This window comes from Drosophila biarmipes, chromosome 3L (assembly GCF_025231255.1).
Source record: "Drosophila biarmipes strain raj3 chromosome 3L, RU_DBia_V1.1, whole genome shotgun sequence".
NCBI classification, from domain to species: domain Eukaryota; kingdom Metazoa; phylum Arthropoda; class Insecta; order Diptera; family Drosophilidae; genus Drosophila; species Drosophila biarmipes.
The window spans coordinates 2,123,494-2,145,404 of NC_066613.1; the positions used below are offsets into that span (position 1 = coordinate 2,123,494).

At 36.1% G+C, this 21,911-nt stretch overlaps 1 protein-coding gene across 1 annotated transcript; it reads right to left on the minus strand.

The window, feature by feature from the left end:
• Positions 1 to 1,475: 1,475 nt before the first annotated feature.
• Positions 1,476 to 20,537, minus strand: LOC108025566 (ubiquitin-conjugating enzyme E2 G1). Its single transcript, XM_017096095.3, has 3 exons — positions 20,309 to 20,537; positions 9,641 to 9,743; positions 1,476 to 1,906 (listed from the first exon to the last, which is right to left on the minus strand). The coding sequence occupies exons 1-3, from the start codon at positions 20,352 to 20,354 to the stop codon at positions 1,549 to 1,551; spliced, it is 507 nt and encodes a 168-aa protein (XP_016951584.1). The 5' UTR covers positions 20,355 to 20,537; the 3' UTR covers positions 1,476 to 1,548.
• Positions 20,538 to 21,911: the final 1,374 nt, after the last annotated feature.

A 21,911-nucleotide genomic window follows, 5' to 3' on the forward strand; every position in this document is an offset into this window, starting at 1 on the left:
ATATGAAATAGTCGTCCGATTTTGATAAAATTTAATTCGAAATTCAGAATTAATTTAAAAATGTTATATCCAAGCTTAGAAAGGAATATGTTAAAAAACACGAAAGATATAATTTTATTTTTAATTTTTTCCGCGATAGTTCCTATGGGAGCTAAAAGATATAGTTGCCTGCAATAGTAAGAAGACTTTTGGGAAAGTTTGAGCCCGATAGATTCAAAACTGAGAGATTAGTTTGCGTAGAAACGGACGGACGGACATGGCTAGATCGACTCGTCTTCTGGCGCTGATCAAGAATATATATACTTTATGAGGTCGGAAATGTCTCCTTCACTGCGTTGCAAACTTCTGACTGAAATTATTATACCCTCTGCAAGGGTATAAAAACAAGTTAAATAGGGAGAACGATATGGTCGAGTGTTTCGACTATACGTTACTCAACTGTTAAATAAAAAATGTATAAATAATAAGTTAAGATGACCGCATTAAATTTGGAGTACTCTCAAAAAAATAGCATAAAACACACGGGCCTCGCCACACGAGAGCAAGACTAATGGGAAAATGAATTATATACAGCGCTGTAAAGCTAAGCCCGTTAATATAACGGGTAAGAAATTTCAGTCCTTTCACTACCTTCTAGTGATTTTCTACACTGGATAAACGATCTGCCTTCTCTGGAGAGAGGGGTAATGCTAAGAGCGAGTGCCACCCCTCTGAAACATCTTTCCCATGTGAATGGACTACAGGCCCTTAATGTTAATGAACAGAGAGCGAGCCCCTGTCCTGCGCACCTATCAATGTTTTTCAGCAATTTACAGCTTATCGAAATTAGATTATTAAAATTGGTATTAAGAAGATTTGGAGCGGTAGAAGGGGTTACAAAATAGAGAAATTTCTTAAATTGTTGCCCTCTCTTAGCGCCAGCAGCGCTTTTCGCTTGCCCGCAGCTCGGCCTGAAAATGTTTACACACCCCGCTGAAACAATCTTGCGCTGCGTATGAAACCTAGCTCTCATAGTTTCCGATATCTCAGCGTTCATACGGACATGGCTAGATCGACTCGGCTAGTGATCTTGATCAAGAATATATATACTTCGAAAACTCTTCCTTCTGCCTGACCCGTACTTTCTGCCGAATCTATCCTTTGACTCTACGAGTAACGGGTATAAAAAATAGAAACAAGTCTAGGTTCTTAGCTTTTTGATAACAGAATTTTAAAAATTGTTTTTTAGTCATACGACTATAACTGCCATAGGAATGATGGAAAAATTAGTAAGAAAATAATATAACAATTTTACCCTTTTCTATTACTCCACGACCAACGGTTTTTTTTTAATCAAAAGAAACACTTCCTTAAATTTTACAAAGTTATAAAGTGTTATTTGTTAAGACCCTAAATCTCTTGGTGGTTTGATGCGCACTTCATTACCCATGGGTAGAAATGCTGAGAGACAGCCGTATCAAAACCAGTTTAAGATGTTTAAATAATTCAGTTTATCCTTTTAATGTATAAAATGTTTAATATAAATATACAAATATAGGGCGGGATGCTTCACGAGCACTCCTCTTGACTTTTTCGGACGCAACGAGCAACTTTGCGTTTAAAGTCGGTATAAGATTCTCGCCATTCCTTAGCGGCATCTACGTTTGCTGGAGACTCATCATTGGGATCAGCTAGCATTGATATTACGGATATCAAAATAGTCTCCACTGTGTGCACTGGTAACCAGCGCTCCGATGCTTTTTCATAGCCCCATTTATCGTCTCCGGGCTCGTGTAAAATAGAAATACAGACATCTCCATTTTTTTCGATATTTGGGTGCCAAATTTCTGTTACAAACTTCATTCGAGGAGGTCGCAAAGGGTATTCTTTGGGGAAGTAAAGATGTGCCTTGAAAAAACCTCCTTCGCTGCGGGTAAAATAAAATATAGTATTATTAAATAACAGGTTATCTAAACAGTCAAATATTTAAAATTTATTTTATTATAAGAATAACACAATCGATGATGCGGCCTAACCTAAGTTGCCTTAATACATGCATACTACGCGATCTTCGCGCGCTTTTTGATTGTGTCGGACTTTTTGCCTACGCATATCGAATAACCCGGCAAATTTATTCTGTACGGTGGGACATTGCATACATTCGACAGGTCCTAGCAGCACTTTATTGGCAATTACTTGTTAAAAGTAATTTAAACAAGAAAGGAAGTTAACTTCGGCACGCCGAAGTTTGTATACCCATGCAATTATAAGAAATAATCAACTTTAGTAAGACTGGTTAGAAATATATAAGATTTTGTTGTGTGGACTGTATTAATTTTTATTCTTGCCAGTTTCGAAGCCTATTTGATACTAAGTTGAATCTCACCAAGAGACGCCATAGCAGCATTGCCAGAGGCGTAAAAAAATATATGTATATAGATATATGGCGGTTTTCTTTTAAATAGATTGAATATATAGGATAGTGATGGCATTATGCGCCTAAAGATGAGAAGTTATTAGAGACTGCAACCGTTCACGAACATCCCAGCCCGCCCTGAAACACAGTTTCTGAATTGGGCAAAACTGCGACCTTCGTGATGGGTCTGGTCATCTCTCCTGTTGGTGTCTTCAATTTGACTGCTCGAACGAGGTTGTCCTTTCCTGGATAGGTTTCTATAACCCGTGCGATGTGCCAAAATGCTGGTGGCGTATTGGACTCCTTAACGAGAACTAAATCATCGATCGAGAGGTAGGGTGTAGAAGCGGTCCATTTCGGACGTTGTTGCAGAGTGGTCAGATACTCGTGATGCCATTTCTTCCAGAATCCTTGGAGCATAGCCTGGATGCTCTGCCAATAACCTAATCGGCCCACGGGGATGTGGCTTACGTCGGGATCTGGAACGGAGATAAACGGTCGCCCAATTAAGAAGTGGGCGGGTGACAAATAGTTGGTTTCGAAATCCGGTGCATGGCATAAGGGGCGTGAATTTATCACAGCGCTGATTTGAGCAAGCAGGGTGCGCATCTGTTCCAAGGTGAGCGTTGAATTGCCGGTGATCCTGCGGAGATGCAGTTTTACACAACGAACTGCCGACTCCCATTTCCCTCCCCAATGAGGAGCTCGTGGAGGTATGAGTACCCATTGAATTCCATCATCTGCCAGGGTGGATGTTACGATGTCCTGGTGTTCTTGTGATGAAAGCAATTCTTGCATTTCGTCGAGAGATCGTTTGGCTCCAATGAAGATGGTTCCGTTGTCGCTGTATATTTTACTACATTTGCCACGCAGAGATATGAAGCGACGCAAGGCAGCCAAGAATGTTTCGGATTTTCAGGTCTGTGGCAAGTTCCAGGTGTACGGCGGAGGTGACCATACAAACAAACACGCAAATGTAGCCCTTGCTTATACGGGGCTTCCGAACTTTGGCATCCTTTAGAAGAATTGGGCCTGCATAATCGCAACCAATGTTTACGAATGGAAGCGCTTGAGTGACACGAATGCTTGGTAAATCAGCCATCTGCTGAGGACAATCAGTCGTGTGTTATTTTGCGAATGAGATTACGTGCTGCAATTATCCAGTTGCCGAACAATTACAAACAGGGAGGAAACGTCAGAGTGAAGGTTTACTCGGTGCTCGTATTCCAGGATCAGCTTCGCGATTCGATGCGTTTTTGGTAGCAAAACTGGGTGTTTTGCCTTCGTGTCAGTTGCGACTGTTGCAGTCGTCCGCCTATTCTCAGCAAATCGTTTTCGTCGATCATTGGCGCTAGCTTTACCAGCTGCGATCGTTTCTTGAGAGATTTCTTGGCCAGGAGGAGCTGATAGTCCTGTCTGAAAGAGATAAACCAAATCGTGAGTCGTTCAACTTTACCAGGTACTGCTCCTTGTCCCGTAGCCATAAAGGTCCATTCCACCACAGTTGGAAGTCGACCAACTCTGTACCCATCAGACCCCTGGAAGCGCAGTCAGCTGGGTTTGTTTTGGAGTCTACGTAACGCCAGGACTTTCTGGGAATAGTGTCAAGGATTTCCGAGGTTCTGTTTCCAACAAATGTTTTTAGTTGGGCTGGTGCGTACGATAACCAGGATAGCACGATTAATGAGTCTAACCAGGCAAAAACTGTTATGTTCTTGTGGCGTAGTCCAGACGAAATCGAACGAATAAGCTGGCTGAGAAGAAGTGCTGCGCAAAGTTCGAGGCGTGGCAATGATTGCTGTTTCAATGGAGCCACCCTTGTTTTCGCAGCCCCCAGGGACACCGAGATGGAGCCATCGTCGTTAGTTACTCTGCTGTAGACCACAGCAGCATACGCCTTGGTTGAAGCATCCGAAAATCCGTGGAGCTCGATGTTGTCTGCGTCGTTAGCAACGAAGCGTTGTAGTTCGAACTTTTGTACAGTGTGTAGATCTTTCCTCCATTTCAGCCAGATGTCCGCTAGTTTAGTTGGGAGTGGATCATCCCAATCCAAGTTCAAGAGCCAAAGTTTTTGGAAAATAATCTTGAATTGGATGACAACGGGTGCTAAGAGTCCGAGAGGATCAAATATCCTTGAGACGTCGGACAAGACTTGCCTCTTGTTGCAATCAGGAATTGCCACTAGGCCTTTTGTGCTGGTTTGAACATTCTCCAGTTCCCAAAAGTTTTGAAGAGTGCAGTCAATCTCCATTGTTGTAGTTAGTGCGACAGCGTTCCTTGCGTTCGATGTGATGAGTGAGGTGATAACCCATCCGAATACCGAAGAAATGGCGATAAGATTACCCTTGTTGTCGTACATCTTTCATCCTGTGAACACTGACCATACGTGCTCGCTTCCCAATAGTATATCAACTGGTGTGTTTGTGTTGAATTGTGTATCTGCCAACTGCAGATCCTTAAACACCTCGAGTTTTGATGCGTCGATGTTTTGCCGTTCCAGAGAAGAGGTGATTCTGCCTCGGATATGCAAGACTTGACAGCGTGGTGCATCCCCTTGTTGTGTCTGCTTTTACGGAAGAGATTCCCGTAACCAAGATGCGTGATGCCGATCGTGTCAGTCCGTGAGCTTGGATGCAACGCTCGGATACGTAAGACCGCTCCGATCCTTTGTCCAATAGAAGACGGCATGTTACGAGGTCACCTTTTGCGTTTTTGACATAAACCATTGCAGTTGGTAATATGCTCCGTTTTAATTCAGTTAAATGTGTTGATTTTGCAGTGCCTTGCGCACTTACAATCTTTTGTGTGTCCTCTCCTTGGGCAAGATGACTGAGTGTCGCTGTGTTGCTGTTAGACGCGCTTATGTTCTGCTCGTCCTGCTCTGCTATTTGGGCAAGATTCCCAATAGCCTGTGGATTTGGTTGGAGATGAAGAAGAGTATGATGATTACCTTTGCATTGCCTGCACTTGAATGTTGACTTGCACCTGTTGACCCCATGACCAAGCAATTGTAGCACAGTGATTTCTCCTTCACAAATGATCGTCTCTGCACCCCAGACATATCCAGAAACAGCTGACATCCATACAGAGTGTGTTCTGTAGAACTACTTTTGGTGCAACCACTGCTTTCAACCGCAACCATCGATTGTGTGACCCTTTTTTGCTTTTCAGGATGTGTACTTGTCTTGCTTCTAGTCGCAAGCTCCCTCTTGCTCAGCTCCAGTTCTTCGCAGCGAGAATCCAGAAATTTGAAGAACTCCTCCAGGGTGGGTGAATCTTACTCCATGCTACGCTCAATCCACCTGCGCCGTGTGTCAGCGTCTTCTCTAGGGCTAGGTAGATGATTTAACAGTCGCGTCCCGTTTGATTGACTGCATCCAACCCACGAACAATTTCGTTTGCTCCGTCTGAGACCTTCCGTAGGACTGTTGCATCGATCTTTGTAGTTGTTGGCAGGCTCATAAACTGCTCCAAAAATGAGTTTACAATGTGCCGAGGACGATTGTACCTTTCCTTAAGACGTTTCCATGCAGTATTGTACGCCGTGTCAGTGATGGCCAAGTGTCGCACTAAGTTGGCAGCCTCATCAACGAGAAGTGTTTTCAAGTGATGGAATTTCTGAATTTCATATATTTCTTGAAAGGAAGTCCACTCTGTGTAGTTTCCAGAGAACCGCTTGATTTGAATTTTCGGCAATTCCTTCAGAGTTGAATTCGCCGTGAGTACCGAGTTAGAATTCGGCGATGTGACGTCACCACCAACATGATCAGGCGTGTTCGGTGTGGTCTGACTTACTGCAAGTCGCTCAAATAGTTGTTGGTTTTGCTGCAGCAAGTTCAGGATTGCGTCATTGTTTGAATGAATCCCATTGCTGTCATTCCCACTGCCTTGAGATGTCCCCGGTTGTAGATCATTGCATCGTTCCTTGAGTATAGCGTTCGCTCTTAGGTATTTTGTCTCGTAGACCGCGTTGTCAATCTCCGGATCTACATAACCCTCCACTCCCTCGTGAAGAGAAATGCAATCGCTGAACTGGTTAAACTCCTTCCAAACCTCGTTTAGAAGCTCCATATGTGTGACGATCTCTGTGCGTGTTGCACTTTCCGTTTGTTCAGCCCATGCCCATGATATTGGCCTTGAGTCTGGCACGGCTTTTCACTCATGATTTTAATTGTTCCATAGCAAACAATTACCCTGAGAATTAAAGCACTTCAAAAACTGTCCAAGAATCCGGAACGATGGACCATATGGTTAGAAATATATAAGATTTTGTTGTGTGGACTGTATTAATTTTTTATTCTTGCAAGTTTCGAAGCCTATTTGATACTAAGTTGAATTTCACTAAGAGACGCCATAGCAGCATTGCCAGTGGCGAAAAAATATATATGTATATAGATATATGGCGGTTTTCTTTTACATAGATTGAATATATAGGATAGTGATGGCATTATACGCCTAAAGATAAGAAGTTATTAGAGACTGCAACCGTTCACGAACAGGAGGTTATATGTTAAAAAACACCGAAGATATACTTTTTTTTAAAATTTTTTACCCGATAGTTCCTATGGGAGTTATAAGATAAGGTGTCCGATCCGGCTGGTTCCGACTCATATACTACCTGCAATAGAAATAAGACTTTTGGGAAAGTTTCAGCCCGATGCCCTCTGCAAGGGTATGAAAAGGGAAGTTGTAGGGTGAAAGTCAAAAACGTATTGATAGCACTTCTTAGCGACAGCACAAATTGATGGAACAGCTTGAGCGGAATAAGAATCATATAATTAGAATTGAGGTCACAGTTGTACAGGTTTGTTCAACGGCTTGGTTCACAACGAAAAATCGCTATCCAATGATTATTCATTTGTTATCCTGTTTAGAGAAGGAAGCCGTAATTTATATAGTCATGGTTAGAGTAGACCTCAAACCGCGGTCGGAATGGGAAGAACAATAAAAGTATACCTTTTAAAGGATAATTTGGCTTGCAATCATATAAAGGCTACAGATAGTAAGATACGCGACGATAATCGAATAAGGAAGGAAATCATGTTCGCTTGGTAAGGCTAACTTTAAAGTCTAGCCTGTACAGCATGTTGTCAAAATTAAGACTCCATGAACTCGCAGACTTCACCAAAATGTTTATACATAAAGTATTAAATAGGGCACATAGAATGTTTCTGTTGATCAAATAGCGTGAAACCCTTTAAGACCCTCTAAACGTAACGTAACGTTTTTGGCGAGACTATATCGCAGTGCTGCACTAAGAGGCTCAAGTGAAAATAAAGGAATCAGACAACCTTTAATAAAGAACTATTGTCATGGTCAGTTCGGTTACAAAAGTTCAGTACATCATCTTGCACCTCTACCCATTAATTGAAGGCGATGTTTGGTCTGAAGATTGATAGTTGGCAATATTGTTGAATTGAATAGCTAATGGAATAACGCAATGTTTTTATTAATACAGTGGGTTGTTGCATTTTCACTCCTGCTCTGTCAGCAATCAATTTTTATAAATATTCTAATATTAATATTATGTATCTATTATTATTTTTCAACTAATACAAATAAGAATCAATATTAAAAATGTATTGTTTTTTTGTCTGCGTTTATACAATTGAAAATAATTTAATATATTATAATTTTTCGGATACTGTTGATATGAACATCAACAAAATGAAAGTTATAGAAAAAATTTAAAAATCCTGCCAAGGTACAATTTGCTAATCCTTATCCACCTTACAACTTTTACATCCCTTTCTATACAAGACACTTGTAAATTTAAAGAGTATATTGTATTTGTTGAAGATCGAGTGACACCATATCTGAAGATCTTTAAAGAAAAAGTAGAAAAATAAGAGTAACAAGTTTTAGGAAGCTTTCCATCATGTGGTGGCCAAATTATAAATTTAATATTTAATTTAAACCCGTTGTATACCCTTGCAATTTTAAGAAATAATCAATGTTACTAACACCATGTTCAATTTTAAAAATTGTTTTTAGTGATTATGTAGTGACATTAAAAATTTTTTTTTTATAATTTGTTATAAAATTTAACTCAAAATTCGTAAAAATACAAGAAATGATATTACCAGAAGTATAATATGTCCAAAAACACCGAAGCTAAAATGTTTCATTTTATTTATCCATCCATTTTTCGATCGTTCCTATGGCAGCTATCTGATATTCATCCGATATTAATAAAATTAAATTCGAAATTCCGAAGTAATTTAAAGATCTTATTTCCAATATTATTATTTTCCCATACATTTTCGGACCGTTCCTTTGACAGCTATATTATATAGTCGTCCAATTTTGTTTTGTTAAAAAACACCAAAAATATAACTAAAAAATTGTTGTTTCCTTGTTTATTCCTATGGGGCCTATAACACACTGAAGTCCGATCCGGATGGTTCCGACTTATATAGTACCTTCAAAAGAATGAAGACTTTTGTGTACCTTTCAGCCCGTTAGCTTTTAAACTGAGAGACTAGTTTGCGTATAAACGGACAGACAGACGGACATGTCTTAATCGACTCGTCTAGTGATGCTAATTAAGAAAAAATATAGTTTATATATGGGGTCGGAAAGGTCTTCTTGACTACTTTGCAAACTTCTGATTGAAATCATTAGTCTTTCTGCAAGGGTATAAAAAGGGAAGCAACATTATCGCATGAAACTATATTATTACACCCCATTTGCAACAAAGATGTAGGTCTCTTATATGTTCATGCCAAAAGGGATTTATAATACGTGGGTCAACGACAACAAACCTTTTGGAGTTTACTTTATTTAGGAAAAAAGGTTCAAGGAAAGATTTCAGACTGGTTTTAGTAAAGCTTTTGTTTCAATTAATCAAATAATAAAATTATACCTATTAGGGTTTCTATGTGATCTTAAGTGGATCTAAGGTTATTTAATAAGATAAAAAGACGCATTTTGAAAAAATAATTTCCAATCCTTATCCGGGTTACTTCAGGTAACCACACGGAACCCCGCTCCTTTTTACATTAATCACCATTCCTCTAGGCCTAAAGAAGTCACTTGTACTTATGTAGATGATGTTAATTTGTGCCAGCAATGAGCGCGCGAATGAGAGTCACGATTTACTCTGTTTCCTGATTTTTAATGTCCCAAAAAGATTCCCTAGAAACCATTTCTACTAGTTTTAAATCATTGTAATGTTAAAGGAAACCTATATTTACTAAGGTTTTAGTCCTAGCTTATGTAAGTAACTTATTGGTAATAACATACTATAGCGTATCTGGTGGTCCAATTATTAAGACTTCCCAACGAAATATATCATTTTCATCAATTAATCCAGCTGAAAATCCTTCCACTGGATTCTTGTTCAGTTCTGAAACGAATACAAACACATTTGTTATAATTAAATATTTTCTGTTGAACGCGCAATAAGATTTAAATTTAGTTGAACAACAAGAGAAAGCAGAATTACTTTACTCAGCTAACCAATTTATCTAATTATCCGACTAAATTAACTTTTGACACGCCGATAGATCTAAGGAAAATGCCATAAAACAATATGTACACTAAAACAATCTTAAAAAGAAAGGAAGCTAACTTTGGAAAGCCCAAATCCAATTTGAAAGTTTTTGAAAAACGAATCATAACGGCCTTTTGATTATTTTGACTTTAAATACCACATCGCTGGTCATAAGTTATACGCACCAAATTTTATTTTAAATAAAATGGTATATTTATAATAATGCTTATTTTAATTTTCCAAAAAGTTTTTCTTATCAGAGTTCGAATCTTGTTCGAAAAATATGTTATCACAGTTCATTATTCGAAGATTCAGAAATTTCTACGGCAATCACGGGTGTTTTTGGTTGGTCATTGAAATAGACGCACTTTACATTTATTTGTCTTACATAAGCAAGTGAGGTTTTTTGTATAGAGAAAATATTAAAAATAAACTAATAAATTGTTTTAGAGCAATATTTAAAGTAAAATGGGAAAAGCTGGTTTTATGAGCTTATTAGAACGTATTAGATATTTAAATGATCCAGAGGCATATGGAAAAACTTCAAAGGAAAACAAGAAAGGAAGTTAACTTCGGCTTGCAGTTATAAGAAATAGACAACTTTAGTAACACCATGTGAAATTAAGGATTGTTGCTGACTTCCGTGGTATTAATAGAAATGTATTTCATTCTTTTTTCAGATAATTTTTTTGACATCTGTATGATAGAGTAGTCCGAATTTTATTAAATTGAATTCGAAATTCCCAATATTATAAGATAATATGTCCAAGAGCCCCAAAGCAATAATTTGTTTCCTATTATTTTCCCACCAACCTTTTACGCTTGGAAAAACATTTTTTAATTGAACAATCGGAAAATTAGTGAAAAAATAGTATGAAAAAATTAGATCGTGCTTTTAACATATAACCTTCTAAGCTTGTAAATAACATTTTTTAATTGGTTCTGAATTTCGAATTCAATTTTATCAAAATTAGACGACTGTATCGCATAGCTGTCATAGGAACAATCGAAAAATTGGTGGCAAAATAACACGAAAGAAATTATAACTTTGGTGCTTTTTGACATATGTATAACCTTCTCAGCTTGGAAATAAAATTTTTTAATTAGTTCTGAAATTTGAATTAAATTTTTTCATACGAACGATCGGAAAATTAATGGTACGCTTGGAAATAACATGTTTTATTGGGTTTTGAATTTCGAATTAAATTTTATCAAAATCGGACGACTATATCATAAAGCTGTCATAAAAACGATCGGAAAATTGGCAGGACAATAACATGAGACAAATTAAGCTTTAGTGCTTTTTGACACATAATCTTCATAGCTTGGAAATAAAATTTTTTAATTAGTTCTGAGTTTCTAAATAAAATTTTATCAAAATCGGACGACTATATAAATAGAAATAGAAACGATCGGAAAATTAACCGGAAAATATGAAAAAATTATATCTTTTGTGTTTTTTAATATATTACTTTCTAAGCTTTCAAATTAACTTTTATTAAAATCGGACGACTATATCATATAGCTGTCATAGGAACAATCGGGAAATTAGTGGGAAAATAATATGAAAAAATTATTTACTTAAGTTGGCTATTTCTTAGAACTGCAAGGGTATACCAACTTCGGCTTGCCGAAGTTAATTTCCTTTCTTGTTAAATAACATTTTTAATTGGTTTTGAATTTAGAATTAAATTTGATCAAAATCGGACCACTATATCATCATCATCAGCTGCCATTGAAACGATCGAAAAATTAGTCGGAAAACATGAAATGAAAATTATATCTTTGGTGTTTTTAATATATAACTTTATTAGCCTAAAAATAACATTTTATAATAAGTTCTGAATTTCGAATTAAATTTTATCAAAATCGGACGACTATATCATATAGCTGTCATAGGAACGATCGGATAATTGGTGGAAAAATAATATGAAACAAATTATTTTAGACATATTATGTTATGATATTGGGAATATCATTTTTATATTATATATTATATTATATACTCTAACATATAGCTCTCAAAAAAAAAGGAGAAAAAAGATTGAAATAATATTTTTTGTAAGATCACTAAAGTAAGCAACAATACTTAAAAATTTTACATGATTACTAAAGATGATTATTTGTTATAACTGCAAGGGTATACAAACTTCGGCTTGTTACTAAGGAAAAACGTTTTAATTCAGATGGCCCCGATGGATTTCAATATTATTATCACTATTTGCTAAAAGATGAGCTATATTTAAGTCGCCATTACAGTCGAGAAGGTGAAGAAATGGTGTGGGTGTGCCATCACGTTTTATGGAACAATCAATTGACTTCACTTTAATCGATCAGAAGATGAACGGCGATCGCTTTAAAACATTGCTGGAGTCCGTACTCTCAAAATTAAATGATCTTTTTGGACCAATTCCTTGGACTTTTCAACATAACTATGCTCTTATTCATAACGCTCGAGTACAAAAGTCGTTTATTTCGAGTGAATACGTTAATATCATGACCTGGCCACCACATTCTCCAGATCTCAACGTAATTGAAAAGGTTTGGGGAGAAAGGACAAAAGCATACGAAGATAAGGAAACATTAACTGCAGCTATTAAACGTACTTGGAGAGACCTTTCGTTGAAATACATAGATCCCATATTCTATGAAGGACCGGATATATGCATATATAAAGGATTTACTAACAAAGGAGGCAGTACTCATACTGAGAAGTTTAGAAATTAAAAATAAATTACTTTTTTTTTTAATTGTATGTCTAAGTGCGTCTATTCTATCGATTAGGAAACATGTGCCTTATTTTGAAATGAAAATGTTTGAAAACACAACTTGTTATATTTTTTTAATATTTTGAATATTATAATTGAAGTATTATTAAATAACCAAGGTTTTTGAATTTTTTTTTTTTTGAATAAAAATAAAACAAATTTGTGTGGAAAACTGAGTGCGTCTAACACAAGAGCAGTAGTGTACGATAAAGTTGTCCCTTTTACAATTTTTTTTTAATTCGGACATTCTTTAAGAATGATGTTTTAAAGAGTTGAAGTTAATTTGTCATAAATTTCGAAAATCATATATATATATATATATATATATATATATATATTTAATATATTAAAGTTGTCAGATCCGGCTCATTTATTCATATACCTGCAATAGAAATAAGACATTTGGGGAGATTTTTAAAAGACAAGTTGGGGTAGAAACGGATAGAGACGTAGCTAGAACGATTCGACAAGTGGTGCTGATCAAGAATATGGGAACATCTCTATCACTGCAAACTTCTGACTGAAGTCAACATACCCCCTTCAAGGGTAATAAATGTGATTCAGGTCACTCGATACGTATTTTAGGTGTGTCACAGACGTCGTTCTTGACGGTTTCTAAAACCACCGTATTTTAACAGTCGTAAACGGGGATGTCACAGAAATACCTTCCAACCAAATTTCCCTCGAAAAGCAAATCTATGTGTCACAGACGTCATTTTTGACAGTTTTTAAATCACCCGAATTTTTACAGCTGTTTTTATAGAATAAACCAACTTACAAATGCTTTTCAAGAATAAAACTTTACTGAAGATAACACATATGCTTCAATTTGTATATTTACTTAGGGCTTTTTAAAAATTAAAAAATTAGTTTTAATTAACCGTCATAAAAAACGTGTGCAAACCGTCCAGTCTACAGATTTGCTCGAACTTTAAAATGCCAAATCTCGGGGTAGGGCCAAATCTCGAAATGTCGTGTTAACTAATTTGTTATAGTACGGCTCTTAGTATTGTAGTAAAAAACAAGGAAGATCGCTAAAGTCGAATGCCTCGACTATCAGATACCCGTTACCCAGCTTAAGGAAGCAAAAGGATAATGAAGATATATTAGCAGAAAGGCTATATTGTAGTAAAAAAAAAAAAAGGAAGATCGCTATAGTCGAGTGCCTCGACTATCAGATACCCGTTACCCAGCTTAAGGAAGCAAAAGGATAATGAAGATATATTAGCAGAAAAGCTATATTTTAGGGCGTCACCTACCGGTTATTTCAGTAGATGTTATGTCGGCGGCAGACAGATTTAAGCGTTTTGGCCATTTGTGGGCGTTGCACATTTTTTTTGGTGAGTCGATAAATATTGATGAGACAAATACATTTCAGTTAAAATTTTGGTTCTATCATAAAAACTGTAGGCGCTACAGATTGTGGGCGTTAGAGTGGGCGTGGGACCCTGCGCTGCTTAGGAAGCCCAGGAATCTGCATGCCAAGTTTAAATATTCTATTTGAGATCTCAGCGTTCATACGGACGGACGGATAGACGGACTTGGCTAGATCGACTCGGCTAGTGATCCTGATCAAGAATACATATACTTTATGACGTCGGAATCGCGTTCTTCTACCTGTTACATATTTTTCGACATACTTTTAATCTAATCTTTTTACTGTACGAGTAACGAGTACAATAAAACATTTTTTAATTTGAATGTTTGTTTATCAAAACGAAAATTGTATGGTTGCTTCTATGAATTCTCCTCTGCATCCTAGCCTCTCTAAGATGTTGTCTACTCAAGTATTCTAGACCGAGAATTCGAGCAGATGGCATTTTGGTTTGCTATTCAAATTTTTGACATTTTACAAATGTAAATAAACCAATTCAGCACCTGCAAACAGTTGTTCAGGGCTGCATTATTTAGCCTGACGGCAATTCCAATTTTGAATTTTTTTTGTTTTATTTTGTACAGTGTTATGGGAAATCGGTCGAATTTCTGTGACACCCTTGGTTATGATGGGTTTGTTTCCAAACCAAACGCTCAAAATCCGTCGCCGGTTTCTGTGACATATCTCACAGTTTCTTAGATCACGGCGTTCACACCGACAGATGGCTATGATTAGATTGACTCTCTTAGTGAAGTGTTCAAGAATACGAGGTACATTTTTTGGAAAACCGACCATCCGAAAGTAAATTTAAATGCCGAGGTGTTCTTAGTTTTGTATGCGATTGTAGAGCTAGTGGGTTGGCTTGGAGCGCGCCGAGCTGAAGGCTACCGAACGGGTCGCAGGTTGCAGATAGCGAGCGCCCTGATTTTCTAGGGTAACTACGAATAAGCGTTCAAGTCGCACACGGCCCGGCTACTGTTAAGCCCCCTACATTACGCGTAAATAAGAAGCCCCAGACAGTCAGCGGGTATCTGCGCTGTACCAACGGCGCGGTTGTGCTGCCGCCTCTGACAAATAGCTCACACTCACCCCCTCCGCACACCTAATACCTACCTCTTCCCTATCCACACAAAACCCGATTCACCCCGGGCTGGACTAAGTGTCACTCGATCTCAGTCTCTGACAGTCAGCTCATGCAAGTGGCGACCGCCTGATCTAAGTCAGCTCTACCCGGGTCCAACAGCAAAGAACTCTTAAAAAGTCGGAAGGTGCCACCAGCGACGATAAGAGCAAGAATACTTCTCCAAAAGCACATGCCTGCCAGGGCCAGCGGACAACACAGCCTTACAAGCCTAAAACACCACAATAACCAGCCCAAACCTCCCACCAGCGTATGAACGGCTAACCAGCTAGTGCAACCTAAGAGGAGTGCTGATATTGTGGTAAGCACCAGAGCCAAGGAGTTCAAGAGGACACCACCTAATCAGGCAGGACCAAGAAGGGGTTCAGAATCCTCAAACGGCTGGCCACCAACCCCATATGTGGTCGCTATGTGCAACAAGTGAGAGTAGGCGAGTAAGAAGGCCAAGACGGTAACTCAAATCAGTTAGCTAGGTTACTTTATGACTATCTCCTTCAATCCCATCTATTCATCTGCAACAAAGGGACTGTTTCCCGCCGAGAACATCACTAAACACAGATCAACAGATACCGCCCTTCACTCTCTAGTACCTTATATAGAGAGAGGTTTCCGCTCTCTTAGGCAGGCGCCTTTAACAAAAAAAAATATAGTGGGACTCATACACACCATCTTTCCCAGCAGAGTAGTGTACTCCACTATGGGATCTGCTCACTTGACCAGGAATGTCAGCAAAGGAACCCCGCAAGGGGAAGTACTCTAAGCTGGCACAAAAGTGGTAGCCCAAGCGGATGACACATCCCTATCCCTATCCACACTCTCTAGGTGGGCAGAGGACTGTGGACTGGAAGACCGAACTAGTTCTATTCACAAAGAAGATAAGAAAGGATGTCTAACTCTCCGAAATCTAAACCAAACCGCTTAACCCTTAATAACCAAGCATAGTACTTAGGTGTCTTCCTTGACAAAAAGCTTCACTGGACAGACAACTCTATTCGCGTGTAAAAAAGCTATAGGGGGAAGTGGTGCTTTTCCCATTCAACAACAAATCATTTTTTATCAAAACGAATGGAATCACAAAAATTCATCGGTTGTTAAAAAAAATGCTTAAAAGTAGAATAAAAAAAAAAGGTTGGTCATATGTCAATTCGTTTCACATGACTAGTTTTGTAATGAACTGTTAAATGAAAAATGAAGGAAAGTGGTATTTGAATAATATAATTATAAATAAAAAGAAGAAAGGAAGTTAAAAATAAACGAAACGAAAAAAATTTTTTAACATCCTTTATAAATGCAAATCTACTACCAGATATAACTGTTTCAGTTTATCTCATATATCGGATAGATTCCCCTTTGGCTGCATGAAATATTCTGTAAGCCATTGTATATATAAAGTATTTTTATATTTTGTGCATGAACACAAAGAAACGGCTAAAAAAATATAATGAATTTATAATTACAAAAAATGTTTTGTGTGTCTGTGAAGCTAGCAACAATCCATAATAATTTAACATGGTGTTACTAACATTGATTATTTCTGATAACTGCAAGGATATACAAACTTCGCCTTGCTTCATGTTATATATTATATATATATGTTATGTTATATATGTTATGCTTCATGTTATATATTTTTTGACGCACTACATTAAATATTTTTATTGGAAAAAGGATGCCCTCAAGGAGGGTACAAAATGTCCTGGAATCCTTCGCTAAGAAAAAACAAGAAAAGAAGTTAGCTGTGGCAAGCCGAAGTTCGTATGTCCTGGGAGTTATAAGAAGTAATCAACTTTAGTGACACCATGTGAAATTTTTAAGGATTGTTGCTGGCTTCAGCGATATTAAAAACAAAATTATTTTATTTTTTTTGACAATTTTTTCGACATCTATATGGTATAGTTATCCGATTTCTATAAAATTGATTTCGAAATTCTTCAAAATATAAAAAATTATATTCCCAATATTATAATATATGTCAAAAAAAAATTTTATTTCCAAGCGCAGGAGTTTATATGTTAAAAAACATCAAAGATATAATTTTTGTTTATTATTTTACCACTAAATTTCCGATTGTTTTTATGGCAGCTATATGATATAGTCGTCCGATTTTGATAAAATTTAATTCAAAATTCAAATTAATTAAAAAATTTTATTTCCAAGCTTTGAAGGTTATATGTTAAAAAAACACAGAATATATAATTCTTTTAATTTTTTCCCTGATAGCTCCTATGGGAGCTATAAGATATAGTTGTCCGATCCGGCTTGTTCCGACCTATATACTATCTGCAATACAAAGAAGACTTTTGGAAAAGTTTCAGCCCGATAGCTTTAAAACTGAGAGACTAGTTTGCGTAGAAACGGACGGAAAGACAGACGGACGGACAGACGGGCATGACTAGATCGACTCGTCTAGTGACACTGATCAAGAATATATATACTTTATGGGGTCGGAAACGTCTCCTTCATTCATTAAATCATTATACCCTCTGCAAGGGTATACAAAAGGGTTTTGTTAAAATGATATCTGAACTGTCTTTATTTTGTTCGTTGGACATTGGTAGGAGAGATAATTAATCCGATATATCTTAAAAATTCTTACTGATTTCAATGTTCTAATTTTGAAACAGTTTTCGGCATAGATATTGGTTTAGAACTTCGGAAACCCTTCTTCTTCTTCAGAATTTCGCAGCTTTAGAATGAAAACTATACAACACTGCCATAAACACATGTCTTAATTTTACAAATAAATAGCAATTTGTGCATTTTGCCAAGTATTTAATGTTTATTGGATTTCAAGCATTAAAAATAGTCTAATGCTTTATTTGAAAGCGAAATGTAGTTTCTCTAACAAAATTAGCCAAATTAAGAAGCAAGATCAATTGTATAACGTTAAAGGGAAATGTGATAATTTTAAAGAAAGGATCTTATCAACTTAGGACAGATTCATTTTTAGAATCGAAAGAAATGCCTGAAAGGTCTTAAAAGTTCAAAGAACCCCTTTTTGGGAGCTAGAAAATAAATCTTTCCAGTGCAAGGGATATTTAAATCACATAAGAAAGTCATGACCTTTTATTGGCTTTTCTAGCTGGAAAATACTTTTACGTAGCATTTCGGCTATTGGCCTTCCCATCTTTAAATTGGATATGTGATCTGAAGGTTGTCATTATCCTTTCATGTGATCTTTTCGCCTCCCTGGCCACTCAAAGCTTCGTATTGATTTAGGGGCCTTGCATTTTTAATTGGTTGGAGTCCCTTGTATGTCAATGCTCCCAACGCCCCTGATTCCCCTGATGCCCCTGGTCATAGAAATTAATTATGTTTTGCAGAGATAAGGGATAAGGCTATCGAATCGAGAGCTTAGCAAGAAAGGAAGTTAGCTTCGGCAAGCTGAAATTTGTATACACTTGCAGTTATAAGGAATAATCAACGTTAATAACACCATGTGCAATTTTTAAAAAATGTTGCTGGCTAAATAATATTACAAAAAAATTATTTCAATATTTCTCTGATCGTTTCTTTGACAGCTATATGTTAAAGACGTCCGATTTTAATTAATTTCAATTCGAAATTCCTAAAAATATAAAGAATTATATTCCCAATATTAAAGAATAATATGTCAAAAACACCGAAGCTAAAATGTGTTTCATATTATTTTTCAACCCATTTTCGGATCTTGCCTATAACAGCTAGATGATAAAGTCCTCCGATTTTGTCAAAATTAAATTCGAAATTTTAAACTAATTAAAAAATATTATTTCCAAGCGTATGAAGTTGTATGTTTAAAAACACCAAAGATATAATATTTTCATATTCCCACCAATTTTCCGATCGTTCTTACGGCAGGTATATGATATAGTCGTCCGATTTTGATCAATTTTAGTTCAATATTCAACTAATTAAAACATTACATTTCGACTTATACTACCTGCAATAGCAGTCCGATAGCTTTAAAATTGAGAGACTAGTATTCGTAGCAACGGACGGAAAGACAGACATGGCTAGATCGACTTGTCTAGTGCAACTGCTTTGCAAACTTATTATGTACTTTATTATACCCTCTGCAAGGATTTTAAGCAATATTGCAGAACAGATATATTAATAAATTGTTTTTTTAAGGGTCACTTTGTTTTTTTTTTTATTAATTTCTTTCCAAAGGGGTAATCTCCCTTCTGTTTTCTCCCGAAATTTTTCAGTGTCCCGACCGGAAACACAAGTTAACAGCAGCATGAATCCTTCATTTCCGTGAATGTGGCACTGTACTTTTGGACCTTCACGTCGTATAACATATGACTGCTAAACGATGGTAAACCATGATTTGGCTCGAAAATGTTGCTTAAAATCCTTTAAAAGTTTCCCGCCTTTAAGGGATTTCCCCTATACAACTTGACACTTTTTTAGGCTCCCTTCAAATTGACCCTCCTTATAGGAGTATTTAATTTTTAAGTTTTTAACTACATATAACCATTTTTGGTTTGAAAAGCGAAATAATAAACAAAAACTCTAGTATACCAAGCAATTTTTCCGATAAAATCAAGTTACTTGGTTTTTAGTTTAAAAATATTTATTTTCAGAGATATGTCATAAACCTAAATTAATTTGATTTCTAATAATTTCCTTTATCCAAAGAAGTTGCAAAAGTAGAATTGATTTTCAAGATTTAAGTGTGACAAAAGTAAAGTTCGGCACTTTAAGAAGTGTGCAAGCAAATACACACCTCACTTATTTGCCCTTTCCGTATGTGCCCCAAAAGAGTAAATGGATAACGCAAAACTTACGCACATATGCATATATATACACAAAAATAACAAATATGTTGGTAATTGCATATTATATATATATTAATATGTAAGCATATATATATATATATTTTATAACTTTGAAAAGGTTTATACGTAAGTGATGAAGTTCTTTTATCTTTTATCTGACTAAAAAAGTCCATAATGCAATTATGTTGTTCAACTGTAAACCTGTCGTGCCTTAAGTTTAAACTTTTTACAAAATATATTGTTAGTGTAGTATTAGTATTTAAAACATGTGACAATACTAAAAAAACAAAGTATCACACATATTCCATATACGTATGTATATATATACTTTTAACCACAGATACTTATGTGTGTCAAGTTGAGAAACGAACCTGCCAATTGTTTTTTTAACAATAAAGATGACTGAAGTTCAGACATTGCAAGTAATAAAATAAATATGTTTCTAGCTTTTATAAAACTCGCCACGAATTTACACAAATAACAATTTTATTACTTAAAAACCTTAGCATTCAAATGTAAATACAACTATCGACCAAATAAATTTGAACAATTTGACAAAGAGTTGTAAAAGTTGGAAGTAGAACTAGTTTGCGAACCGACAAATTAGAACATTAACAACTACAATAATTACTCACAAGAAATATACTTCATTCCCACAGAGGCACATTCTTTACCATCAACCTTTCGACCTTATAACCGGTTCCAACTGAGATATACACAATTTTGTCATGACGAATGGTTCCAAACGTTTCAGTTTATACAATAAAATATTTAAAACGGCAAATGGTTTGAAGGGTTTTGGTTTGTATTTTAACATATTTGAAAAGACGTAAAAAATCAAAAAAAAAAACAACTACATACATTTGAATTACAAATATTTAACTAGTGGAAAAACAAATAAAACTCCTTTTTATGAGAGTGTTCCTTTCGACTTTGCTTAATTTGATTGTTTTAAATTGAAAATCTCTCAGGCAAAGAAAACAGTCAGGAACAAACATTTTTCGAATTGAAAGATGGCGTTCCGAAAATTTAACAGATGGAGCAATCCGAAAAATTCTCAGTTTGTTCGCCATCCAAATTTTGCGGACTCTATTGCGGTGCAACTGTGAGTACTTCCTATTGACGGTGAAAATTAAAACATGTACTTCGAAAACATAAACAATAATGAGGGAAACTTTTGAAAGTAGAAGACGAAGAAGCTATAGGTATGAAAATCAAATATTATTTAGGTGTACTATTTAAAGTAAATAATTGTTTTTATTTTTATTGATTTTAGTCATTGATTTTACGTTTCCGACGCCATAAAGTATATATATTCTTGTTCAGCATCACTTGTTGATCTAGCCACGTTCGTTTTTCCGTTCGTTTCTACGCAAACTAGTCTCTCGGTTTTAATGCTATCGGGCTGAAACTTTCCCAAAATTCTTCTTTATATTGCAGCTAGTATATAAGTCGAAAAAACCCGGAACGGACAACTATATCTTAAAGCTCCCATATAAATTATTGTAAAAAAATATCTATATTATTATATTTTTATAAAGTTGTATCATTTGTGTTTTTTAACATATAACCTCATACGATTGGAAATGTAATTTTTTAATTAGTTTTAATTATAGTTCAACAATAATATCAAAATCGGTTGTATACCAATATCAAAAGCTGCCGACTATATCATATAGCTGCCATACGAACGATCGGATAATTGGTGGGAACATAATATGAAAATATTATATCTTTGGTGTTTTTTTAACATATAACCTTCTACGCTTGGAATTTCGATGATAGCTGCCGTAGGAACGATCGGTAAATTGGTGGGAAAATAATATGAAAACATTATATTTTTGGTGTTTTTTAACATAAAACATCATACGCTTGGATATAACATTTTTTAATTAGTTATGTAATTTTAAATTTAACGATATCAAAATCGGACGACTATATCATCAGCTGTCATAGGAAAAATCAGAAAATGAG

Excerpts from the sequence above, each read along its gene's own strand:
- LOC108025566 (XM_017096095.3), bottom strand. The coding sequence starts at position 20,354 with ATGTCTGAACTTCAGTCATCTTTATTGTTAAAAAAACAATTGGCAG. Across the intron at positions 9,744-20,308 it reads GTTAAAAAAACAATTGGCAG|AACTGAACAAGAATCCAGTG; the intron begins GTTCGTTTCTCA and ends TATTCGTTTCAG. Across the intron at positions 1,907-9,640 it reads GGACCACCAGATACGCTATA|CGAAGGAGGTTTTTTCAAGG; the intron begins GTATGTTATTAC and ends TTTTACCCGCAG.